The 27,333-nt window shown below is 53.2% G+C and overlaps 1 protein-coding gene across 2 annotated transcripts in view; it reads right to left on the bottom strand.

The window, feature by feature from the left end:
* ITPK1 (inositol-tetrakisphosphate 1-kinase) overlaps window positions 1-14,391 on the bottom strand; it is a 132,367-nt gene extending 117,976 nt beyond the window's left edge. The window contains exon 1 of one of the 2 annotated variants that reach the window (XM_081103838.1): window positions 14,200-14,391. In XM_081103838.1, coding sequence (XP_080959964.1) covers window positions 14,200-14,294 — 95 coding nt within the window. In that variant the 5' untranslated portion in view covers window positions 14,295-14,391. The remainder of the gene's footprint in view (window positions 1-14,199) is intronic. The other variant, XM_081103837.1, reaches the window with a different exon arrangement.
* Window positions 14,392-27,333: the final 12,942 nt, after the last annotated feature.

Consider the following 27,333-nt stretch of genomic DNA (forward strand, 5'->3'; position numbering starts at 1 on the left):
CTGAGATGGAGCCAACCTGCCAAGGTCTGACTCCCAGCTCAGCCAACCACTAAATGTGTGACTCTTGGGGGCAAGTTATTCGACCCCTCTGTGCCTCCTTCAGTCAGAAAACAGGGGCACTAAATGCCCCACCCGGCAGACTGTAACGTACATCAAATGCGATAACACACAGGAACTCAGCATGGGTCTGGCTCGGAATAAAGGTCAGTTGTGAGGGCGCACCTTGCACCACGTGGCCAGGAAGGCAGGGAGCCCAAGCCCAGGTCCTGAGGACATGGACTGAGCCCCTGAATCTCCTGTGCCTGGAGCCTGAACCTCCACTTTCAGGAGCCCCTTTACCACGGAGTCCAGCGGGCCCTGAGTTTGTCAGAACCTATACAGCCTGCGACTTGTAGGAATCAGCCTTACATTGCTTTTCTACTCACATCATTAAGTTCAGCCTGACAACTCTCCACATCTGTCAGCTAACTGAGAGAACCAGAGGACATGGCTGCCCATGGTGGCCTCCCCTCCGGCAATGGGGACAGACTTGGAGGCACATGGCCCCATCCACAGGTCTCAGGGGAGTCCAAGCACATTACTGGTGCAGAGGCACCCACAGAACTAAGGGCCCATGTTCCAAATGGCTGCCCATACACTCCCCCACCCTTCCCAGGGGAGCATCCAAACGCAAGGAGTTTGCCCCTTCAGCATTCCCAGAAAGGCTGGAGGAAAGACAGGACAGACCACCTGAGCCCATGGACCAAAATCGCTCATCCTGGCCAGCCAGGGGCAGGGTCTGCCAACCATGGCCCAGAACAGAACATAACAGAACAGACCCTGGCCTCGTATTTGATCTGAGGTTCCCTAGAGGCCAAAGGCGGAGCACTTGTGGGCGTGGGAGCTGAGGCCCAGCCCGTCAGGCAGCACCGCTGGGTGCACAACCCAGCAGGGCCAGCTGCTCTGAGCTGCGCATCCTCGTCAGCTAAGACCCTTCCGGCTCTCAGATCGTGGACCTCTGCACCGCACCGGCAGAGATTTATTCTGCCATCACCTGTAGACATGGCTGTGTGACTACAGGTTGGGGGAGCGAGGGACAGCCCCCCTTCTCCCATCAGAGCCCCCCTGGCCCTCACAAGAAAGGAGGCTGTTTGCATGCTGAGCCTTTCCTATGGGCCCAACCCTCATCAAGGAGGAAATCGAGGACCAGAGAAAGGAGCCAAAAGACACCCAGTCACCCATCCAGTCAGAGGCTGAGTCGGGGTTCAAATCCCGCCACTGACCAAGCCACACGCTGTCCACAGGACATCCCACAGAACCGGCACTGCCCTACCCAGGAGGCTTCTGGGACTACGTTCCTCGCTTGCCCATCTTCTTCCCAGATGTGAAGGCTACTCAAACACAAGCTCCTGGTAAAGAGCTCCATGGCCGATTCCAGACATGAATTTCAGAGTTACCGTTTCCTGAGCACTTAGCAAGGGCCAGCGCTGTGCTAAGGACTCAAGCTGCCACAGCTCACCAATCTGCAACACCATCCTGCTGCAGGCTGGTCTGAAAATTCCCATTTCAGGTACAGAAACTAAAAGGCTCAGAGAGGTTAGTCACCAAAGTCATAGCCAGAATGCAGCCAGCACCCCCTTCTGAGGCTGCGGGTCAGCTCCCAAGCTTTTTAGGGTCTTTACAAGAAGCTTGCAAGACCTTCTAGGCCTCTAGCGTCAATAGATCAAGCTCTCAGGTTCCCAAGCTGACCTCGAGGAAGGGACAGAAGAGTGGGCCATGCAGCCTCGTCCGCACCAACTCGATGAGGTGAGATTGGAGGACCCTGGGAATCGGACAGGCCGTCTGAAACAGAACACTTCACAATGGGGCAGCCCAAACTCAGCACCCACAGGACGGGTGGCGACACCGCGCCGCTGAACGGTGGCGGGGTGCTGGGCAGAGTCATGGCCGGCCTCCCCGCCTGGGTGGGTATCGACTGAGTCAGCACCTACATTTCCCGACTCTGGGCAAGAAAGGCATCCAAATGAAATTGAAAAGGGAAAGAAGAAAAGTTAACAACTAAGAAACACCGAAGACGGGCTGTTGGAGAAGAAGTCAGACTAAAGGAAAGCCATCCTCTTGTCCTCTGCCTTCATTTACAACGAACGGGAAAAACACTGCCATGGTCAAGGGCTCGGCTGGAACAGACTGCTGTTCAAATCCCGCCCCCAGAGGAACCGGCCTTGAAACCCGGGGAAGGTCACGTACACTCTGAGCCTCAGTTTCCGCGTATGGACTGAGCCTCCCAGCACCGCGTCAGGCCAGCAGGTGAACTCGAGAAACAGGTATTTCCAGGGCTGAGCTGCGCTTGTACCACGAAAATAATGCCTCTCAGGGACGACTTTGCCATCTCAAGCAAAGGTAGGAGTGTATTTTTGGAGGAGGATCCCCACCCTCTCCACGCCAGGGCAGCCACATCAGCCCCCCAAGGGAACAAAGCTCATACCTCACCGGCAGGGAAGCCTCCGTGAGGCCCAGAGGCTCAGGCCTGGACCTTCCTCCCATCCCATAGCAGCAAAGAACTGAGTGCCCAAGACTCCTTAAGCACAGGCCCTGGCGTGGCTGCGCCGGGTCAAGGTGAGAGCCGGTCAAGGTGAGGGCCGGGGGGACTTGGGGGCCAATTCCGCAGGAAACAGAATCCCTTCCCAACAGGATCTCGAAGCTCCTGCCCAGACATGCCCACAGGGAGGTGGAAACATCTGATGGAATAGCCAGAATTCCTTTCTTTCCCAGAATCCCATATTGAATGTTAGGACTTTAAGAATAAAATCGTGTTCTGGCGGGGTAGCTCAGTTGGCTAGAGCATCGTTGCAGGTTCAGGGCACATACAAGAATCAACCAACGGCCCTAACCGGTTTGGCTCAGTGGATAGAGCGTCAGCCTGCGGACTGAAGGGTCCCAGGTTCGATTCCAGTCAAGGGCACATGCCCGGGTTGTGGGCTCTATCTCCAGTAGGGGGCATGCAGGAGGCAGCCAATCAATGATTCTCTCTCATCATTGATGTTTCTCTCCCTCTCCCTTCCTCTCTGAAATCAGTAAGAACATGTTTTTTTTAAAAAGAATCAACCAATGGATGCATAAATAGGTGAAACAACCAACTGATGTTTCTCTTTCTCTCTCCCCCCTTCCTCTCTTTGTCTAAAATCAATAAATTTTATTAAAAAAAAAAAAAAGATGGGGCAGGGGGTGTGGTAGAAGGGGTCAATGGGGGAAAAAAGGGACATAAGTGACACTTTCATAAAAGTTTTTTTTTTAAAGAAGAAATAACATCTTAAAGCAAAGAAGCTTTAGTGTCAAATCCAAGCTGTCCCACCTACTTCCCCTACAACATGGGACTAACTCTGCATCTTTTTTCTGGGCCTTTGATTTCCCACCTGTAACACAGACTGGGCTGTAAAAAAGCAATTCCACCCAGAGAGAAACCAACAGTCCCACAGCAATGACATTCTTCACAGAGATGCCCACGAGCCCAGGGTCCTCAAGGGCAGGAGCTGCCCTTCTAGAACCAGTATCCAGAGACTCACAAATGCCCACACGCGTGCCAACGTGCCCCCCTGCTCTCCTCTCCAAACGCACCCCTCCCCCGGCCCCCCTCCCCCCCCCCCGCCCCCCGCCCCGAGCCCCCTGGGAGCACAGAAGAGCATCCACACTACCTACACCCTTGTGCACTGCAGGGTGGAGCCTTTGTGGCCTCAGGCTGTTTCTGGAGCTAGAGGGGACCCTGCAGTGCTCACTGGGTCCCCACAACCCAAGCGTGAATGGCATGCAGCAGACACTAAATAATACATGTCGTGAGACTGCACCAAGGAACACGAGGGGGCTTTTTACAGGAGATGGCTCCAGACATTGTGGGGGACATGGGGGGGAAGGTGGGGAGAGGGGGCAGCCCAGGAACCTGCACTAGGACCGGTGCCCCAGGGTGGGGACCGGATGTTTCCTCGCCTCCACTGCAGGATGGAAACAGGGTGAGGCAGAAATGAAAGTGAAACTCCCACAGGGGCGTCCTCCCTGTGCCCACCTACCTCCTCCCGGTCCTCCCAGAGGCAGTGAGCTGGGATGCCGGGCATGTCCTGGTCACCCCTGCTGGAGGACCCCCGCACCAAGAAAGGACAGAAGGAGGCAGGGAGGCCACCAGTCTGTGTGGACTGGGGCTCCCATCAAAAACATGTCAAAGTCCCAGGCCCCAGCTTGGTGGGTAGGCCCTGGGAGATGGCCCCCTGGGGGAAGAGGGACATCCTACCATTTACTAAGCACCTGCCATACTCACCTGCCCCAGAGGTAAGTGTACTTCACTCACGTTACAGATGGAGGAGCAGAGGCTGGGGAGACGGAAGGGCTTCCCAGTCATTCAGACAGCTAGGCAAGTCCTGGGCTCCAAGTTCACTGCCTTGCCACCACCCACCACCCCTCTGGGCCCAAAACTGCATGCAGAGGAGGCTCAGAAAAATGCCTGATTTTCTTCTAGGTATCAAGACAATAGTGCCCAGATGTTAAGTTCAGGAGGCAGCCTGACTGGGTGGAAACAGCATGGTTTCAGGCATCTACCAGCCCCGAGGGTAAGTCCCAGCTCCGCTACCACACTGTGCGACCAGAAAGCCATCGCACCCCTCCCTGGGGCTCAGTGTTCTCGTCCAGCTTGGGGGTTCCCATCTGCTGTAGGGCCTGGCCTGCACTGTGCCCTGAAGTCTGGCCAACCACTGATCTAGGAGTGAGCAGAGGGGCATCTCAGCACAGCCCTTCTGAAGCATCGAGGGCCGCCTGGACGTGCCAAGCCCTGCTTCAGGGCTCAGGCTCCAAGAGCCAGGCACGCAGGTGCTGAGGGGAGCCACTGGGATTGCAGAGCAAGCTGCAGAGATCACCCTCTCCCCGCCGCAGCCTGACAATCAGCGCCGCACCAGGCCAGTCCCCAGGAATGTCTCCTGTGCAAACCCAGCTCCTGTCCAGACTCTGGATCCACCTTTAAATGCATCCCAGTGCAAACCAGCAGCCAGAGGCAATACATTTTTTTAAAGGGGAAAGAGGATTGCCCCTTTAAAAGGTAGTGAGCACAGGCGGAGCTGTGCAGCCCTCCTGGCCTGCCTCGCTCCTGTGAGGGGGCTCAGGAGGCAGCAGCTGGCGAGTGCTCTAGGAAACTGGAGGAATCTCATCCCACACAAGGGCTCCCACAGACAAGACTGGGGCCAACCAGCCTGGGACCGGTTACATCCCAAATGCCCTTCTGGCGAGTCCCTGTCCCGCAGAGCTCCAGAGTAAGGAGTCCACATTAGCCTGTTTAACTTGGTGTTAAGCATGCCTGCCAGTTTTGGGTGAGGCCTAGTAATGACAGCTTCGGTTTCCCAGAGGACTCCTGAGGGCATGTACTAAAAAGAGACTCCCAGCCCAGCCCAACTGGTGCGGCTCAGAGGTTGAGTGTCAACCTATGAACCAGGAGGTCATGGAACCCGGTCAGGGCACATGCTTGGGTTGTGGGCTCGATCTCCAGTAGGGGGCATACAGGAGGCAGCCAATCAATGATTCTCTCTTATCACTGATGTTTCTATCTCCCTCTCCCTTCCTCTCTCTGAAATCAATAAAAACACTTTAAAAAAAAAAAAAAGAGACCCCCAGACCTTGCCCTGGAGAGTTTTACGGGGAAGAGGAGACACAGGGATGTGTGGTTCTCACTGGTGCCCAGGTGCTTCCTTCGTGGAACAAGTTGGGCAAAAATTGGCCAAGAGAAAGATGAATGGCTATTAGAGAACAGCATCCGGTGTGGCTTCCATCCAGGGCCCTTGGGCACCTGAGGCCTAACCTGAGCCCTAGGAAAATTCATGGCCCAGGGTCTCCAAGGGCCAGAGGATCCCCACCCATCCCCCCGCCCAGGCCCTCAAGGCCCAAAACTGCTCATTCTTGACAGCAAAGGCTGGACTGGACCAGACCCGAGTGGGGCATTTGGCCTCCTGTCCTGGGCCCCATGGTACAGCTGCAGCCTCCAGTGGAGGACCATCCCAGGGCCACCCACCTGGCCCCTCACAGTGTCAGGGAACAAGGCTACAAGGACACCCTGCTGCCCCGCTGACCACGTGTCTAACATGGAGACCAGCCCGCCTTCCCGGGAAGGCTGCCCTAGGTCCCACAGAACCCAGGGCTGTGTGAGAGGCAGGCCAGGCCATGTGGCCTCTAAGCAGCTGACACCACCCGCCCTGTTGTTCATGAGCCTCTAGAGCAGTGGTTCTCAACCTGTGGGTCGCGACCCCTTTGGCGGTCGAACAACCCTTTCACAGGGGTCGTCTAAGACCATCCTGCATATCAGATATTTACATGACGATTCATAACAGTAGCAACATTACAGTTATGAAGTAACAACAAAAATAATTTTATGGTTGGGTCACAACATGAGGAACTGTATTTAAAGGGCCAGAAGGTTGAGAACCACTGCTCTAGAGGATGGACTCTCAGACCCTCTCATTAATGTCACCCCGCAGAGAGGCTGCAGCCACCCCTGCCTCAGCGCTCTCCTGTCTGCAGGCTTCCTTGCAGCATTTCAAATGTATCTGTGCGGGTTTACCTCCATCTCCTTACCATACATCTCGGTGCGCAAGGCGGAAACCAGCACCAGCACAGAGCTGTCAGGGTGGCCAGTGAGGGTTTGCTGAGTGAATAAAAGACTAAAGGAATGAAGCCACTGAGCTACTTCCTGGCCTGAGACACACCACCTCACCCCCATCCATCTCCCCTCACCGCCCATCCATCTCCCCTCACCCCCCATCCATCTCCCTCATCCCTGGGGTTTCCTTCCTGGCACAGAGCACTCCAGAGTCACAAGTGGCTTTTGGCTGAGCCACCAGGACATGGAAAGGCTTCCAAAACTCACCAGTCAGTTCCTTGGTTCACTAACAGGAAGCCTCTTGGGCTCCTACTATGTGCACTGGTAAACACACTGGGGTTTCAGCAGCGAATAAAACTGCCGAAGTCTCTCCCTTTATGGAACCAACTTTTCAAAGAGACAGACAGAGACACACCATGAGCAAGTCCAATAGAGAGAAAGAACCAGCCAGCAGCCGGGGTCCCTGGAGCTGAAGATTCTGAGAAGGGGAAAGGGTCTCCCAGAAGCCATCTTTGGGAGGGACTTAGCCCTGTGTCCCCGGATTCCAGGGGCTGTGGGGCGCCCTAGAAGAATCTACCTGGTTGGGCTCCAGGAACACCAAGAGCAGTTAACAGGGTGGGACAGTTTCTGGCCACCAAGGGTGGGCACCCAGCACCGAGGAACCTGTGGGGGAGGGGAGACAGGAGTCTAGGGGTCCCTCATGAGAGTGTTTCTCCAATCTCCACAGCCGATGACATATCTACCCCCTGAGCTAAAAGTAGGGGTGGGGGCATCCCCAGGGACTGGCATAATCCTCAGCCTGGCACCATGACTGGCCTACAGAATCCACCCATGAGGCCCAGCGAGGGAGGCACAGACCACAGGGCAGCTGCTTTCTGAGGGTGGTGTGGCGCAGGCAAGACAAAGCACCAGGTGGGATCCAAACAGCACAACGAGAATGGCCTGGCCGCTCCAACAGGCACCCTGTTCACAGTCCTGGGGAGCAGGGGGGGGGGGGGTAGGCTATTTGAAAGAAGGCTCAGCAGGCGGGGGGGGGGGGGGGGGGGACTCGTCTTGGAGCTGCCACACCCACTGAGTGACCTTGAACAAGCCACCCCACCCTGTTGAGCCTGGGTTTCCCCTATCAGAATCCAAGCATCACTCTCTCCCTCAGCAAGGCCACACCCACCCAGGCAGGCTTCCCAAAGACCAGCGGAAGGGGAAAGAGTGGGGCGGGGGACGCATGCACCAAGGGGAGAGGGTTTAAGACGATGCCTGTGCCAGGGAAGGAGTAGGTACACAGCTCCAGAATGATTTGCTTTCTAAAATGAATCTTACTTTTTCGAAGGAGGTACTAGAACATTCCTTAAAAAAAAAGCTAGTGTACCAGCTGAATTCAAAACACGAGTAGGAACAAAAGTCCTATTTACATCAGACTATTCAGGCGTTACTCTCATGAGGCACTTCACTGAGCACTGACTGAATGCCCCAAACCTGCTAAATCATGTGGGAGAAATAACCAGTAGGGGCAGGATGGCCAGATGGTTAGGAATGGGCCCCAGCCTGCGTGCAGGTGAGCCCAGCTCTGCCCAGTGCCTGCCTAATGCATTCAGCCCCACAACGTGAACTCAATCTCACCATCATGAGAGAAATGCAAATCAAAAGTATCCTTCCTCGCCCTGGCTGGTGTGGCTCAGTGGGTTGGGCGTTGTCCCAGGCACCAAAAGGTTGCTGGTTTGATTCCCAGTCAGGACACATGCCCAAGTTGAAGGCTCAATCCCCAGTGGGGAGCATGAAGAAGGCAGCCAACTGATGTTTCTCTCTCATCAACGTTCTATCTCTCTTGTCCTCTCCCTTTCTCTCTCTCTAAAAATGAAAATAAAATAAAAACAATGCTGTCCAGTCCTGTCTCAGTGGTTAGAATATTGGCCCCTACACTGAAGGGCATAGGTTCGATTCCCAATCAAGAGCATGCTCTCGCTCTCTCTCCCGCCCTGTCCTCCCGCCCTCCCTCCCTCTCCCCCCATCCCTCCTTTCCACTCTCTAAAAATCCAGGTCCTCAGGTGAGGCTCCATTGTCCACTGTGTGGGGCAGGCTGTGAGTATCAGCACTCACTCACCTGACAGCAAGCACCCAGGAGGCAATGGGACAGGCACTCACTGGCCTCACACTGTCTGTACATGCAGAAGACAGCCACAGGACAAGAAGCATGGTCCAGCCCTAGCCGGGTTGGCTCAGTGGATAGAGTGTCAGCCTACAGACTGAAGGGTCCCAGGTTCGATTCCAGTCAAGGACACATGCCCAGGTTGCTGGTTCAATCCCCAGTGAGGGGCGTGCAGGAGGCAGCCGATCAATGATTCTCATCATTGATGTGTCTATCTCTCTCTCTCTCTCCCTCTCCCTTCCTCTCTGAAATCAATAAAAAAAAAATACCTTAAAAAAAGCACTTTAAAAAAAAGAAAAGAAATATGGTCCATTGTTTTAAGAGCTGGACCCCACAGCCATAAAGAAATAAGACAAATGACACAGAACTGTCTCCAAATGAAGCAGCCATGTGCAGTTTCTCTAAGTCATGATGTTCTGTGACACAAACAGAACCGTGTGTATGCAGAGACCTTCATACATGTGTGTCCCTTTGTGTGGACAGAACACCTATGGACAGGGACTGCCAAGAGCCAGGTCCCTGAGTGATCGGAATCGAGAAGAAGGAAACTGACTTCTCATTGTGTACTTGGAGTCCTTTGATTTTCTCTTGACATGTGCATGTATTAATATTCAAAGTGATAAAGAAAACAGTACCTGTTAGCTGATAACAATAACGTGAGTGCTCATGGGGACTCTTGGCATTTTCAGGAACGCCAACACAAACTCTTCTTGAATCCTCAAAATAAAAGTAGCATCTTGCATTATCTAATTTTCTCTAGTTCCCCATCTATTAAACAGGTGAGGACAGCACCCCTGCTTCCAGGGGGCTGGAAGATTCAGAGGGGTCTCGTCTGAAAGCAGAAGACACGGGGGTAGCCCCTCCTTAACCGTGCCTGCTGGGCCCGCACACCCGTACCGCCCACACCCAGCAGGATGATCAGTTAGCATCCATATGGACTTCAAGGTCGCTCACACGCTGCCCAAACCAAGAACACTAAGTCTACAAATGCCAGCGACCCTGGAATAGAGGCCTCCATGGGCAGAAGCCCATTCACCTGCTCCCCCAGGTCACCAACAACAGAAAACGGACAGCAGCAAGCACCTTCAGGGGTCCGGGCATCCCACATGCCCGCACTGACCCCTTTAATGCACACGACATCCCCAGACTAAGTACTGTTATCATCCTCACTTTACAGAAGACACCGAGGCACCAAGGGGTTAAGTCACATGCCCAGGGCTGCAGGTGGAGCCAGGCCAGGGGCCCAGGCAGGCTCATCAGCAGACAACAGTGTCTACCCAGTTCCCGCCGGGAGCCGGGAGCTGTGGAACGTGTTTATCTGCAAGGCTGCGTTATGACAGTCCCCATGCATTGCTGCAAAGGAAACCTAAGTCCTCCTCCCACCCCACACCCCTCAATGATGCCAAGGCCAGACAGTAAGACAAACAGACCTGCATCATTTAATCCTGGAAAAGATCCGCCTTCCTCCCTCCCCCCTAAGAATCTCCCGGAAGCATTCCAGCTAAGAACGGTAAGCCATCCCCCATCCCCGCAGAAAGGGACCTTGCGACAACCCCTTGTGAAGGAATGCAGGCCCTGAGGGGAAGGGACACTGGCACCCCAAACTCCCTGGGGTGCCTCCCAGGCGGGTTACTGTTAACACCACACTCAGGCTCCAGGAGGGCAGGGGCTCCATCCCACTGCCCCCACCCACTGCCTCGGTGAACTCCAGCCACAACAGAGTGCCGGCCACATTCCTTCTGGGGAGCTGTACGAAGGGTCCCCGTGGGAAAGCCGGCATCAATAACATGGTTTGAGGTGCACCAGAAACATTTATTTCCTGCGAGCTAGTCAGCCCAGCTGCCTCCGAGTTCCTCCAGGACGAGGGCCTCACAGACGTCTGTCTGCTTTTGGAGCCTCCAGGAGGCCCAGGCTAACCTGGCAGAGGAGACACACCAGGAAGCCACGTTCTCAGGTGCAGAGCCCTCACGGCTGGGCTCAGGGAAGCCCACCTGGCTGTGCAAAGTCCCCGAGCCTCAGTTTCCTCCCCCCTCCATCCCTGGGCTGCTGGGATTCGGAAGAAGTGAGATAAGGAAGCTGGAAGGACCACATTAAAGTCGGCGAATATTACAGCACGGACGGGCCAAGGTTCACCCACATTTTACACCGCAATGCTCCATAAAGTCACGTGCCCTTTCACCACCCCCTGCAACACAGCTTCCGCCACGGGACACAGAAGAGTGGGAAGGCGAGAAGGCGCTGGCGGAGAGACGGAAAACACAGGAGCCAGCATTTCCAAATGGGGCACCGTGGAGATCTAAAACCAAATCACCCAGCAATTCCAACCAACAGCTCTACTTCTTTGCTGTCCCTCTGCAGGCTCTCTGGGCATGCTGAGAACCCACAATGTGGGTGTGAGGAAGCAGCAAGCTGCTCCTGAGTTAGGGGGAAGAGGGTGGAAGAGAACAAACCAGGTCCCCAGGGAGAGGGGAAGAACCAGCCGAGGCACAGGAGCACACAGCTTCACTGAAAGCAAGCTGAGTCAAAGGCCCATCCATCCGCTGACTTGTCAGAGGGCCCGCCCATCAAGGGGCAGTGAGGGTGGGCCCTTACGTTTACCTAAAGTGTCCCAGCAGGACCAGGCTCCAAACGCCTACTGATGCCATCCATGTGCGACGCCCCCTCGGAGAAGAGGCATTACACCTGCCAAGGGCACGACTCAGCCTTGCCAGGAAGGGTCCCCAGGACAAAATGGCAGTCTCCGGACACCTGTGAAAATAACCAGGACAGTAACTCCTCCCTACTGCCGGAGGGGCCCAAAGAGAAAGGGCTGGCTTTCTGCGTGGGCCTCAAGGTCACCAGATTGGATCCACTCTAGAAGTTAAAGGAAAGAAGAAAGATATGGAACCGGCCGCTGTCTCATGCCTGTTTCCCCATCTGTAAAACAAAGGGCTGGATGAGACGCTCTCCAACATCCCTTTCTGCTCAGAGATTTTTACAAGGCCTGACGTTCAACTAAACAACCCATCCCGGTCTGTTCGGGTCAGCCTCTCCAGCGCTGACGCTGCCCCAAACATTCAGAGCAGAGCCCCAGTCATTTGCAAAGATCTCTGGACTTTTTCATTGGGCAAGTCATCATCCATCAGAACAGGAGCGCTGTACCCCCAGATCGTGAATGTCCATCCACATCACCGTGGGACCACTAAACTCTCACCAGCACCCCCACGAAACACAACAGCAGCCAAGAACTCCGCCACCCTCTCCAGGGTGAGAGCATTTTGCACCCAGTTTAGAAATGTGGCCACAAGGGGGCGCTGCTCTGAAAATAATAAAGGCGAGAAGGGGGGGGGGGGCTATTTTTGGTGTTTTCTTTTCCTTCTTAAGCTTCAATGACGAAATATCTAAAGGGTAGCTAATGAAAACACAAAGCAGCCTGAGATTCTAGAATGGCCTAGACCAGTGGTCGGCAAACTGCGGCTCGGCAAACTGGGGTTCGCGAGCCACATGCGGCTCCGGGGCCGCAGTTGGCCGACCACTGGCCTAGACACTTTCTTTCTTCTCCCCAAAGACATTATTGTGGCCAAAAGGCAACTCAACTTTAAGGGCAGCACCCCTTCCAGAGAAATTAACACTCCACAATGGATTTCCCCCACAAGGGTTGACATCATAGCTTGCCCTGAAACCCCTGTTTAAAGGCAGGGGGTCCAAGGGAAGGAAAAGCCGATCTGCAAGTCTAAAAGGAGGACCTAGACGCGGGTTTCGGCTAGAACTGTTTTATGAGAGCCTCCTAATTACTGAGCAAAATATACCAACCAGATGACAAGCCTCCTGGCTCAGCTGCAGACATGGGAGGACACGAATACCGCCAGACCGCAGGCAAAAGGGTGCAAGGTCTTAACTGGGATTTCCCAAGTTTTAGAAGACTGCAGGGGGAGCTCCGGCACCTCACACAGAAGGACATTCAGGAACACATCAACAGGGCTGCTCCACATCTCATCAGTGCCTACAGCACATTTTGCTGTCCCACAGGTACAATGTTCAAGGGCCCTTTTCTAACGTTCCAGAAGTCCTCAGACCCATTCTCAAAACCCTGACTTCCAGTTCCTCCTGATTTCCTTCTGTATTCAGCATGTCCTACTGACCCTGGAAAGTCTGCTCGCTCCCGGGGAAGCAGGGCCTGAAAGAGGAAAGCCAACTCCATCCCCAGACCCAGGATGCAGACCCAGGAGCTGCTTGTGCTATGTAAAAGGGCGCCCCTCTGGCTGCTGGGAGAAGAGCGCCTGCAGGGCGCTGGCCTGGGGCAAAGGAGCACCAGGCCCTTGGGACAGGCATGAGGGGCACAGAGGTGCTGGGAGCCCCGCTAGCTCTGACTGGCCACTCGCTCCTCGTATCAGGAGGTAAGAAATCATACTTGTTCCATTCTTCATGATGTCTGGGCACCCAGCAGGGATGAAAATGCAAGTAGGGCCCATGTTCAAGAATCAGATCTATCAACTGGAGACACTACATAACAAAAGGTTTCCACCTACAGTTTGCAAAAGGCTTTCGGAGCCGAATTATCTTATATCTTAGGCTTTCTCAGAGAACGGGATTCCACTCTCAGCTCCTCAAAGGCAAAGCTACCAACGTGTGGCAAGGTGAGGCTCACCTGCCCCCAACACTGATGTTTCTGTAAGGGACTGAGAATGCCATCTTGTTAAAACACTTGAGTCTCCACCACTGAGCACCAGCATTGAGGTTGGGGGGGGGGGGGGGGAGACAAGTAGAAGAGGGCCATCCTCTGCCACATGCATTTACCCAGCACCTCAGCACCAGCCACTCCCTAGTTCTGGGACCCCCAGCCTGGTACCACGGTACCCCGCCTCTCTGCGGATGGATCCCCCTTCTCAGACTCGTGGTCCGGAATCAGCACCCGGCCCATTCTCCAGGCTGGTGCGAGGCTCTATTAAATGAGACAGCAGACCACCGCAAACGTGCCCGAGTACCGCCGCCCGCTTCACGTCGGCTTATCCCGGGGGCGCGCAATGTCAGCTTCACGAGCCGCACTCGCGGGGCACATAGTAGGTGGTCCGCAAACGTGCGAACACCGGGTGCCCTTCTCCACGAAGGGAAGGGAACGGAACGGCAGAAGAAAAACACTCCCGTCCAAAGTAACCTCCAGCCACGGGCAGAGCTCGGACCCCCCGATGTCCCGGGTCCCTCCACCACCGTTAGCGGCGCTCCCACCGAGCCCCGGGCGGCCGGAGGCGTCCCCGCCCGGGTCACAGTGCACCTGAGAGCCCGGGTCGGTGCCGCCCCCGCTCACCCGGGGCCACCGCTTCCCTCGAACACAACCGGCGGCCGCCACAGCCGCCCGGCTCCTCGGGCTCCGCGTCCCCCGTGCACGGCTCCGTGCGTGTGGCTCTCACCTCCCACGGAGCCGCCGGGGCAGAGCCGGGAACCCCCGGGCGCCGGAGCCCCGCTCCCTCCTTACCTGCACAGCTCGGCGAAGGCCTGGAAATTGAGCTTCTTGATCTTCTTCTCGCTCAGCCAGTAGCCCACTCTCTTCCCCTTCAGAAAGGTCTGCATCTTCCTCCGCGGGCGGGGAGCTCGGGTCCGGAGGAAATGGCCCACAGGCCGAGTCTGGCGGCCAGCGCGCGCCGCGAGCGTGCGGGCACCTCCTCCCGGCGGCGGGGACGCGGAACGCGGCTCCGGGCGCGCAGTCCTGCCGGGAGGGGCGGGCCGGGGCGGGCCGGGGCGGGGCGGCGCCCGGGCGGGGGAGCGGCGCTCAGCGCGGCCGGCCACTGGCTGCCGCCGCGCCGGGCCCGCCCCCGCCGCCTCCCGCGGGGCTCGCCGGCGCGCAAGTTCGCGAGCGCCGCTGCGGGGCCGGCCCGGAGGAGCCAGGAGAGGCCCCGCTCGCCGGCGCCGCCCCGCCCCGCCCACCTCGGGCCGAGCGACCCGCCCTCCGGCGAGGGCCACGGAGGACCGGCCGGCGCTCGGGCTCCTGGCCGCCCCGAGGCCCGCCTCCCTCCCGCCTCTCCAGCGGACACCCCCCCCTCCGAGCTCGGGCGGCGCAGACGGCCGTTCCGAGCCGGGCGCGTGCCCCTCCCCGCACGCTGGGACCCGGCAGGGCGCACGCGGCCGCCCGCAGCCTCCCGCGGCCTCGCCCCGCCCTCGGTCCTCACCCGCCGCCGCCACGCCCCGCTCGTCCTGGTCCTCGTCTTCGCGGGCACCGACCGAGCCTGGCCCCGCCGCCGCCGCCGCCGCCGCCGCGCTGACCCGGCCGGCCGGCCAGCTGGACCCGCGGGCGGAGGAAGTGCGGCCGCGCCGGCCGCCAGGGGGCAGTGCCGCCCGCCACCTCTTAAAGGCGCCGCGCCTTCCCCGCCTGGGAATGTGCTTGTTTGTGCCCCGGCTCTGGCTGTGGAGCTTGGAGACGGAGAGCGCGGGCCTGGATTTGGGGCGGCCCTGGCCAAGTGGGCATTTTCTGCCTGTCCTCGGGGAGCGAGCGAGGCACGGAGTTTCATTCATCAAAAGCATTTCTGTGCCCCCGGCAGCATGCAGCCCCTCCCCCAGGGTCAGGCCTCGGAACCGCAGCGGGCTGTGGGAGATGCAGGCGTTCAGTGAGATCATCCCTTCCCTGGAGGACAGACAGACCCAGGCCCAGGATGGTGACCCTGCGGCGGGCACAGGAACACCCACGGGCCTTCTGAGGCTTAGGATGTTGACTCACCCTCTTGGTGTCCCCGTCAACTGTCAACTGAGGGAAGGGACGGGACTAGAAGCATCGAGGATAAAGGGCAGAACACTCAGTAGACCCTTTGGGGGTGCAAGCCAGCGGCAGCCTCAGCGCCCTTGATTCACAACCCCAGCCTACCCTGCCCAAGCCCTAGTGACCTGCCTTCTCCTAATGTAATCACAACCTTTCCCCTGGTTTTCCAAGTTAAAACTAGGTGAGGCTTTCCACTCGGGTCCTGGAGGAGTAAGCAGACCTGTCCTCTGCCTCCATCTCTCAGCTGGACCGCGCACGTGCCGTGTGACCTTGCAGCCACGCAGCCTCTCGGAGCATCAGCCTTCCCTCCTACCTCCCAATAAGCCCTGCCTCATGAGGACACTTCAAACTGCAGCAGGAAACACAAAATAGAAAGAAAGAAAAAGGATAATAATTATAAAACAAATTTAAAAAGAAAAGAAAGCTGCAACGGAGCTTTAGCTATGAGGCCTAAACTGTATGGTGTTACGGGGGTGTGGGGCACAGGGAAAGCAGAGTAGAGATGTCTCTCGTTGTAATAGTGCCCCTGGCAGGTGGAAGTGCTCAGTACCAGGGACTGAATAAGTGAATGTCAGGTAAGCCCCCCGAGGGGGTCCCTGGCCTCTCAGACACAAAAGATGCAAAGGTGGCCCTGGACAGTTTTTCTCAGTGGTTAGAGCGTCGACCTGTGCACTGCAGTGTGGCAGGTTCGATTCCGGTCTAGGGCACGTGCCTTAGTTGCTGGTTCGGCCGGCTCGTCGGGATGTATGCAGGAGGCAACCAATTGATGTGTCTCTCACATTGATGTTTCTCTCTGTGTCTCTCCCCCTCCCTTCCATTCTCTAAAAGAAAAAAGAAGAAATCAATGGGAAAATGAAATAAAAATTTTAAACCTCAATGGGGAAAAAATCCTCTGTTGAGGATTAACAAACAAACAAAAAAAGATGCAAAAGTGGGAAACTCCAGAACAGGAACCTAAAGAAGACATGTCCACATTCCCTCTGGGAGGCAGGTGAACCATTAAGGGGATTCAGTGGGCAAGTCCATGGCCGAGGGTCACCTGGGAGAGGATGCCGGAGCTGGGAGAGGAACTGTGGTGGAGGGAGGACCCTGGGGAGGAAGGACTTTGCCAAGGGGCAGAAGTGGGGCACCTGGACAGCCCTCCTAACCCTAGTCCTCCTCCTAGGAGAGAAGGAGGCTTTGGCAGGTGAGACAATATCATGATTGAGAATTCAGTCCTCAGATTCAGCTGATGGACTTGAATTCTAGCTGTGTGACTTGGAACAAATACTTTAACCTCCCTGGACCTTACTTGCCTCATCTGAGCCCCCCAAGATGGTGTCTATTAGTAGGAGAAAACTGAAGTAAATCGTGATATCCCCGTTCTTGCACCAGTTTGGCACAAGTAGTTAAATGGGCTGGTTCAAGATGTAGCCAGATGGGTTATCTGAGTGACTGTGGGCGAGGTAGTAAAATGTCTGAACCTTGGTTTTGTAATCTATTAAATGGAAGTGACTCTCAAGCCTGGTTCATAAGATTGTTGAGAAGTTAAAATGAGTGTGAATTCATCAAGGACTTTGAACTTGTAAAGGACTATACATTTGTGACGGAACTCAATTCATAAAGGGCTATATCAGACATGCCTTATGAGTGGTAGTCACTGCTGTGCTGTTACTATTACATCAGCCATACAATGGACCCACCTTTAAAATAATATCTGTGCATTCATTCACTACATATGTATGAAGCACCTACTGTGCGCCAGGCACTGGGATACAGCAATGATGAAAACTGCAAAACCTTCGGTCCTCCTGGAACTTACATTCCCATGGAGCCGTGGACGAAAAGGGGGGTTTTATGGAAAGTAATCTCAAGGCTGATCTGATCAGAAATCCCTGCCTGGGCCGGTCATGGTAGGTAGTCATAGCCCAGGTGTGTAACTGCGTGACAGTTTAAGCTCTGCCTTAAGGAGTCCCTGTCCATTGTTTCTGTGCATCTAGGTGAACACACCTTTGAAATTACTCTTTTCAGGTCCCTCCTTCTAAAGCCTGACCCCCCTTCGAGGGAGCACAGAATCTTAACCACCCTATGACCCCACCCCTGCCTTGCTTCCTCCCACCTTCCTGCAATCTTCCTTACCTCTCCCCTTAATTCCAAATGCGTACAAGAAGCTGCAAACTCATTTCTTGAAAGCATTTTTCTCATTCTGTTGAGATCTTGCTTCCAGATGTGTCCTCTGTTTAACTAGTCCTTCACCAAGCTGAACATGAATTTGAATTTTTTTCAAATTCATCTTTTTAAAATAGCATTTTCCAACAAAACCAAATTAGCATTATCATATTTTAAAACATTAAAAACAGCTCCATACTGTCACCTAAACCTCCGTATTTAAGTCCCCAAATTGCCTCTAAAACTCCACAAGTGGTTTGGCCCAACCAGGGTCCACGCCGAGACCTGCACTGTCCCCGGCGGTGCCTCCTGGGCCCTTCTGACCGTGTCCCCTGTGAGCGAGACTCAGTGGGTTGTCCTACAGGAGGGCTAGCCTTCTGGGTTGCTCCGGTTGCTTCCTCGTGGTGCCATTAAGCTTGTTCCTCTTTCTCTGCATTTCTTGGAAACTGGAAGTTAGATCTAAAGTCTTGATTAGATTCAACTTCAAAGTTTTGGGCTGAAGGATGTTATAGATAATGTTATGCGTCCCGGAAAATACATCAGGTCTGATTATGCTAAGATTTTTACATATGGACCCACCCACATGACCACCGCCTGAATCCAGACAGAGATTGTTCCTAGCTCCCTAGCTCCCCAGCTGCCCCCCCCCCACCCATATAGTAGCCCCCACACAAAGGAAACCTCTATTCTGACTTTTATCACACATGTGAGTTTTGCCTGTTTCTATACTTCATAGAGCTGGAATTTTATAAGAAGAACTCTTTGGCCCTAGCTGGTTTGGCTCAGTGGATAGAGTATCAGCCTGCAGACCCAAGGGTCCCAGGTTCGATTCTGGTCAAGGGCATGTACCTCAGTTGCAGGCTTCTCCCTGGCCCGGGCTCTGGTCAGGGCACGTGCAGGAGGCAACCAATCGATGTGTTTCTCTTACATCGATATTTCTCTCTGTCCTTCCCTCTCTCTTCCACTCTCTCTAAAAATCAAAGGGGAAATATCCTCAGGTGAGGATTAAAAAAAAAAAAGAAAAAGAGAACTCTTTGGGTCAGTATTATCAGTGAGATTGTTAGGGGCAGAAACAGAATAGTAGAGACTAGCTATAGTTATAAGAAATATTAATCATGCTCTGTTAACCCATGATTGTTTTGTCCTGATTAAAGGAAGCATATTCTGATCTGGCTGGGACTTGTATGCCTCAGGACCTGGGAGTTAACCTTGGAATTCCGTCCATTCTCCTTACCCAAGAGCTGCCTATCTGCATGGAAAGACTGGAGTCTACCCTTTGCAACCGGCCCCCTTCCCCGTCCCCTCACCCCCGCCCCCGCCCCCGCCTGCATTGCCTGTAATATGTAACCATTTACCCACTCTTATTCCTTTTACCTACTTCCCCACATAATCTTTGTCCTTCTATCCAGTATAAGCAGCTGGCTTATGGGAGGGGTGTAGAGCAGATTTTCTTGGTTGGCCTGCCCTACCATGCTGCCAGCAGTAGTGGGATAAATGCTCTTTATGATTCAACTCCTTCTCTGCTTACTTGGCTCAAGAAATGACAGGCAGCCCAGACAACCATTGGTTGTCTGGTTTCAAGATGCAAACATATTGTTTGTCGTGTGTATCAAGGTTTCTCCCCATTATTATCTTAGTTCATTAGATGAATAAGCTTAGACCGCCTTTGGTTTTAACACCAATTGATAATCTTGCCTGAATTCATGATTTCCTTGGAGGTTGTGAAACTGATCAGACTATCTAAAGTAGCTGTTATCCCTAGAAGAAGTGGGATAGAAGAGATTTTATTTTAAAGATTTTTTTTAAAATTGATTTTTAGAGAGAGAGGAAAAGAGAGGGAGAGAGAGAGAAACATCAATGTGAGAGCAACATAGATTGGCTGCCTCCTTCAAGCCCCTACCGGGGATCGAACCTGCAACCTAGGTATCTGCCCTGACCAGGAATCGAACCAGCAACCTTTTGGTGCACAGAACAATGCCCAACCAACTGAGCCAAACAGGCCAGGGCTAGATTTAGTGGGAGGGAGATGATTCAATTCAAGAAATGTTCATTAGCGTATACACAGTGACTAAGCCCCTGAACCTGGTTTTCAACAAACTCCTTAACCCACTGCTATCAGGATTTCTGCAGCCATCCTGCAAAAAAGGGTGTGTGCTCCCCATTTTACCAGCTGAGGACACCAGTGGGTGAAATGCCCGGCTGGAGGTCACATGGTGATGGCCAAGTGCGGCCTGGCCCCTCAGGCTGGGCCTTCCCACCATTCCGTTTCCGTGGGAAGAGACAACGAAGGGTTGAGGACAGTAACGCTCTTCTTGAGACCTCCAGAGGAAAGAAGGAAGGAAATGCTCAGAAGAGGCAGTGCAACCGAGTTTCGAAATGCGGCTAGCTGCAGCAACGTGCCCTTTGCACAGGCCAGTAAACCAAGGCAGAGGGCAGAAGTCAGCAGCAGCCAGTTCTGCTTGTGGCCTGAGCAAGACCAAGCTCCCAGGACGACCCGACCAGAGCCTCGGTGGGCAATGCGAGCGCTCTGCTCACACCATTGCATTGATTCCCAAGCAGAAGCAGTGACGAAGCACTGAGCAGGCCTGTGCGTGGGGATCTGTCTCCACGTCAGCCCCCTCCTATATCCGTTCTCCTTCCGAAGCCTGGGAAACGTCCTTCCCAAAGCCATGAGTTCCCTCCATTCCAGACATGTAGCGACATTCCTTCAGTCCTCTGTGGCACTTAGAAAACATAGCTATTGACTAACTATATTAAGGAATGCCATCCACATACCCGCCCTGGCAGCCCGTGAGCCCCAGGGAGCGTCACCCGCTGGGGTCATGGGGAAAGAGGCCCCTGGTGGCCTCTCTGGCCCTGAGTTGATTTTCCTGGCACCGTCTGACCCTCTGGGCTGTGCCAGACCAGAAGTGCAGAGGGACTCGCTTTATGAGAACCCTAAATTTAAAAAGAGAAGAAACAACAAGCTCACAGCACATGGGCCTCAGCACCCTTGGGTCTAAATGATTCCAAGCACACTTCCAAGCACACGCTCTGTGTGCTTGTGCAGCTGAAATGAGCACACGTGTCACTTGGAAGTGTGGGCTCTGACTGGGGTGGGGGCGGGGGAGAGGGGCTGGGGCCCTGCATTTCTAGCGGGCAGTGCCCATGCTGCTGCTGCCCGGGCCGCTCTGAGCCGAGAGACACTAAGAACTCCAATAACACTCTAATCGGTGGTTCCCTGGCTGAACATTAGAATCACTGAAGAGCTTTTTTTTTTGCCTTTTTTTTTTTTTTTTGCCTTTTTTTTTCTTTAATCCTCACCCAGGGATATTTTTCCACTGATTTTTAGAGAGTGTGGAAGAAAGAGGGAAAAACAGAACTATCGATCTGAGAGAAACACGCCTATTGGTTGCCTCCTGCACGAGCCCTGACCAGGACTTGGGCTGGGGAGGAGCCGGCAACCAAGATACATGCCCTTGACCAGAATCGAACCCAGGACCCTTCAGTCTGCAGGCCGACGTGCTATCCACTGAGCCAAACCGGCTAGGGCTCACTGAAGAGCTTTTGAAAACAAATACCTCTGTTGGTGCCCCAACTCATACCAATGGTTGAGGATTCTTAGGAGGAAGGAGGAAATATTGGACTCAGAACATAAACAAGAGTGGCGCTTTGCACCCACCGGTGATGATGATGTACAATGAAAGGGAGTGCAATTTTTAAATTCCTCTGCCTCTAAAGTCAACATAAATAAATGCAAGAAATAAAACAGTCTTCCCCACCCTGGCTTGTCTGGCTCAGTTGGTTGAGAGTTGTCCTGTGCACAGAAAGGTCTCCAGTTCGCTTCCCGGTCAGGGCATATGCCCAGATTGGAAGTTAGGTTCCTGGTGGGGGGCATGCAGGAGGCAGCCAACCAATGATTCTCATCCTTTCTAATGGATAGTTCTATCTTTCTCTCCCTCTCCCTTCTTCTCTCTAAAATCAATAAAAACATATATTTTTTTAAAAAGTTGTTGTGACTCTAAGACCCTGGAGGGCCAGTTCTGTGTGTTTCTCAACTCCATATTCCAACTGCTCAGAATTTTTGTTTTTAATTGATGAGAGAGAGAGAGGGAGACATCAATTTGTTTTTCCACTTATTTATGCATTCATTGTATGTGCCCTGGTTGTTTCTTATATGTGCCCTGACTGGGGATCAAACCCATAACTTTGGTATATCTGGACAACACTCTAACCAACTGAGCTACCTAGCCAGGGCCAAGAGGCACTTTTTAAATACTGGAGGCCCGGTGCACAAAATTTGTGCACGTGTAGGGTCCCTAGGCCTGTCCGGCAATCAGGGCCTATCCTTGGGGTGACCAGCCGGGCGATTGGGGGGTTCCCGCTGGCACCTGCCTTGGCCGGCCTGGCACTGCCTGCTCACTAGCCAACCCCACCCACCACCACTGCCATTGATCACCTCCCTCTGCAGGGCAACCGACAGGGCGATCAGGGGGCCCCCACTGGCACCTGCCTTGGCTGGCCTGGGGCCTGTGGGCTGGGGGCAGCTCCTGTGTTCAGCGTCTGTCACCTGGTGGTCAGTGTGCATCACAGCGACTGGTTGTTCCACCATTCGGTCAATTTGCATATTCGTCTTTTGTTATAAAGGATTATTTTTATACCTGGGGAGAAAGTGAAGTTTCTGGGTGGTTTTTCAATTTTTTTGTGTGTGTTTTAAAGATACAATTAATACACACCATTAAAGGATTTTTAGGAAAAAAAAGAAACTAGGCAAGAAAAAATTACCTCACAATCACAGTATTCATTTTCTTCCAGTGTCTGTTCTATAAATAGGTAACAAGTGTTTATTTTAATGTTATATCCTGCTTTCCCCCATCTCATCATCATACCTCAAGTATCCTTTATGCTGTAATAGTCTTAATAATCATTAGTTTTAATGACAGCCTACCATCTTGCCTGACGATGGCCCATCAGCTTGCTTAACTAGTCCCCTGCACCTGGACAGAATTATTCTCCAGTTTTCCATCTTTTTTTTTTTAATATATTTTTATTGATTTTTTACAGAGAGGAAGGGAGAGAGATAGAGAGTCAGAAACATTGATGAGAGAGAAACATCGATCCGCTGCCTCCTGCACATCCCCCACCAGGGATGTGCCCGCAACCCAGGTACATGCCCTTGACCGGAATCGAACCTGGGACCTTTCAGTCCGCAGGCCAACGCTCTATCCACTGAGCCAAACCGGTTTCGGCCAGTTTTCCATCTTATTGTGAGGACTCAGCAGTTTGCTTGCAGCACTGCCACCTAAGTGTTAGCAATCGTTCCAGATACAGCTACCTACGTCTGACTAGAGAGAGAGCTGCTATTCCAGGTAGTGCTGAATGATGTCTTTATTCCCAAAAGTTACTTAGGATTTTGTTCTTGAAAATGACTCCTCAGAGAGTCATTTGGGGGGAGCGGTATCCAACTCCCTCAGTGACAGAATCTCAGCTTCGTAAATGGTGATACCCACTCAGCAGCAGCCATTTCAGTTTCGCTTGCTTTTAGTACAAACGGGGCTGAGTTTTCAGGGGAAATGACATAGTAAGACGCCCCGAATCACCCACCAGCGCTGTCCTTCCTTGACAGTTGCTCACGGCCTTTAAAGACCTGGGTGGGGCCCCTGCTGTTTGCCATTTTACATGCAGCCCCAAAAGTTGCCAGATTGAGCAAATAGAAATAAATACAGGAAGCCAGTTTGATTGGGATCTCTGATAAACAATGACTAACTTTTATTTTAGTATAAGTACATCCTAAATGAGCTGTGGGGTATACTTCAACTTTTTATTTTTAAATCTTTTTTTTTTTTAAGTATCACTGTTTTGTTTTTATTGATTTTAGAGAAAGAGGAAGGAGAGAGAGAGAGAGAGAGAGAGAAACATTGATGTGAGAATGTGAGAGTGAGATGTGAGAACCATCAATCGGTTTCCTCCCTCACGACCAGGGATGGAACCTGAAACCTGGGTATGTGCCCTGACTGGGAATCGAACCCACAACCTTTCAGTGTACCGGACAATGCTCCAATCAACTGAGCCATACGAGCCAGGGCTATACTTAGACTTTTAAAAAAGTATCCGTTGTTTATGGGAGAGAGTGCCTGAATCCACCATTTGAAGCCACGTCAGTGTGAATGTGACCTTTATCTGCCACCTGGGGTCAGTCTGTCCTCTTCTCCAGGGAGTGGGACGCCTGTGCTGATCGGATGCCAAGGGTATAATCTCTATTAGGAAACCTGGGTATGTCCTAGAGGAGCTAGGATTGTTTGTTTTGTGGGGTAAAGATTTTGCTTGATTACATTAGTGGGTAAAGGTTTGTTTTCTTTTGGGAGAGCCAGAAATATCCAGGCCGCCTGGCCCCAGAACGGTTGGTGGAATAGGTCTGAGCAGCTTCCTCCACGTCATCCCTGAGGAAAGCCCTGCAAGGATTTTCAGTGGGAAAAGAGCACATCTGAGCCTTAAGAAGGGGACAGCGGGGGGCCGTGGGGTGGGGGTGGGTCAAGCTGAAGGTGCCGTCAGGGACCGTCCGGCATCTTGGTGTGGAAGGACAGACTCGAGGCCTGCTGGGAGCTCCCTGGACAAGGTTCCTGACTGGTCTGCTCATCGAAGGCAGCTTGCCTGGCACCCACAGCCTGACCTCCAGAAAGTTCTTCTGTCTTTGTGCTCCATTTCCCATTCCCTCGGGGTAGAATCAGACCTTTTTAACTTCTTTTTTAAAAAATATTTTTAAAATTTATTTCAGAGAGGAAGGGAGAGGGAGAGAGAGAGACAGAAATATCAACGATGAGAGAAAATCATTGATCGGCTGCCTCCTACTGGGGATCAAGTCCACAACCCGAGCGTGTGCCCTTGGCCGGAATCAAACCCAGGACCCTTCAGTCCACAGACTGATGCTCTATCCACTGAGCCAAACAGGCTAGGACGAATTCTCTTCTCTTGAAGTAGACAGCAGTATGTCTGTAGGCAGCAATATGTCTATTTATGTGGCCTCTGCTCATATTAGCTTTTTTGACTGGTTCTAGTCCTTCATTTCATAGATAAGGGGGCTGAGGTTAAGTGAGCTGCTCAAGTCACACAGCGAGTTGGTGGCAGACAATCCCGGGAACCCAGTCTCTGGCTCCAGGAGGTATCGGAGGGGTGTATAGGCTGGTGAACAGTGAGTGCCTGGTATTCAAAACCCAGGCCCTGTCCTTGGTGCGTGCATGACACCGAGAATGTTTCTTTAGCCCCTCTACTGAGCCTCAGCTTCCTCATCTGTAAAATGGGGATTACGCTATCACCTCACTCACTCAAGGGATTTCCCAGAGGATCAAAAGAGATGATCCTTAAGCACTCCTTGTCCCAGGGCTGGGCATGCCGCATGAATGTCACTAACTGTTGTTATTGTAGGAGTTGCTTCAAATGCGATTTGAGCAAAAAGTGAAACAAAACAAACAAACAAAAACCGGGTGGTGGAGGTCACCCTGGTCCAAAATCTCAATGTTGTACAACGTTGGGAGTTGGCTGTGAGTCAACTTTGACTTTCAAATCTTGCTTCCCCTTCGAGATGATTCTGAACACACTGTAATGTTGGGTCCCGGGGTATAAACGAGGCCAATCCTGGCCACCACTCACTCACCCCTCCCACACTGAGGGCATCATGGAACCTCTGTAGCTCTGCCCCGCTGCAGCTCACACAAGTCTGAACACAAGCAATACACAGCAACAACGCAGACTACAAGGTCTGGGAGTGCGGGGTGCTGAGAAGAAAAATAAACCCAGGGCTCTGTGACGTTTTCGCCCTGGACGTTAGCGCCACCTAGAGGACACTTTAAATTTTCGGGGCCTTTTTCTAGATGCATTGATTTGGGGCACGCCTAACGTGTAGCGGGCAGGTGTCGAGGCCACGGGACATCTTGCAATACACAAGACAGATGAAGGGACGAGGGTCTGAAGACTGACGCCCTCCTGCAGCCTGGAATGTCCCAGCAGACATCCATGCGGGTGAAAAACCTGCTTATAATGATATGAGCCTGGAACCTAACTTGGTTTTATAATCAAACACAAGGTATTTTGTACACAGATTTATCTCTTATCTCTCACTGCATTTTCAGGAATTCAAGAGCTATGTACACAGAAAGAAAGTTATACTTAGTTTGCTTTGGGATTGCACCAAAGAGTTGTTTACTGTTTTAGGGAATGACACCTTTGAGAAATTTGAGTCAATACAGCCCATCTTTGTTACCGTCACATTTATAGTAACTCTAGGGTTAAATGCAGACAGCTGCCAGAAGATTTATATGTTAAAATATGTACTAAATTACTAAACATTAATTTTCTTTTCTTTTTTATTGATTTCAGAGAAGAAGGAGAGGGAGAGAAAGATAAAAACATCAATGATGGGAGAGAATCACCGATCGGCTGCCTCCTACACACCCCTCCCCGCCTTGGGGATCAAGCCCACAACCCTGGCATGTGCCCTGACCAGGAATTGAAACTGTGACCTCCTGGTTCATAGGTCGGACTCAACCACTGAGCCACGCCGGCTGGGCTATTTCTCTTTTAAATTTCGTAAGTACCTGCTATCTGATTCGTCGTCCTCTGCCAGAGGACAATGTATTCCATGGATTTTTGGAGCAGGGAGGTGGACTAGGAGCTTGCTCCATTCCATGCATCGACCCGGCATTGCACTGCTTCTGAGACGGTGCACCCCACTCCCTGGGGGGAAGTAAAGAATGAATGAATGAATAAAATGTAATACAGCTTGTTGATTTTTTCAAAGGATGAGCTTAGGCAGGTTTTATTGTCTGTGAATTGATGTCATGCTTGTAAAATGTTATAAAAGGGGGCTCGCCCGTTCAGCTCAGTGGGTAGACTGTCAGCCCACAGACTGCAGGGTCCAGCGTTCTCTTCTGGTCAAAGGCTACCTCCCTCGATTGCAGGCTCCACCCCCAGCCCTGGTCGGGGCTCGTGTGGGAGGCAACCAATCCATGTGTCTCCCTCACACCGAGGAGCAGAGGTCCTACGGGAGGAAGGAAGGAGCCAGGGACATATGTAGGGAAGAGTGTTCCAGGCAGAGGGGCAGGGAGGGTAGAGACAGCCAGTGGAGAGGGAGGCCTGGCAAAGGCCTCAGGCCGACTCTGGCCCCACCCCGGGGTCTGAGCTGAGGATTCAGGGTTGAGCCATCAATCAGGACAAGCGCGTCCTGTCTCTGGGGTCAGGACCAAGCAGGGAGGAGCGGAATCTGACCTTCTCCCCCTTTTTAAAGCTCCCGGTGGCTTCCCGAAGGAGAGCAGCGAGGAGGCCCTGCAGTGGCCCAGCCGTGACCGTGGCCTGGGGTGGGCGAGGACGCAAGAGCTGTCAGACATGTGATGTATTTTGAAGGTGAAACCCACAGTTTTTGCTGATGTAAGTCTAATTAAACACACACACACACACTCACACACACACACACACACTCACACACTCACACACACACACACACAACTCACACACACACACTCACACACACTCACACACACACACACTCACACACACACTCACACACACTCACACACTCACACACTCACACACACACACACACACTCACACACACTCACACACTCACACACTCACACACACACACACTCACACACACCCTCACACACACACTCACACACACACACACTCACACACACACTCACACACACACACTCACACACACACACACTCACACACTCA

Source organism: Myotis nattereri, assembly GCF_964212035.1.
Source record: "Myotis nattereri genome assembly, chromosome: 1".
Lineage (NCBI taxonomy): Eukaryota > Metazoa > Chordata > Mammalia > Chiroptera > Vespertilionidae > Myotis > Myotis nattereri.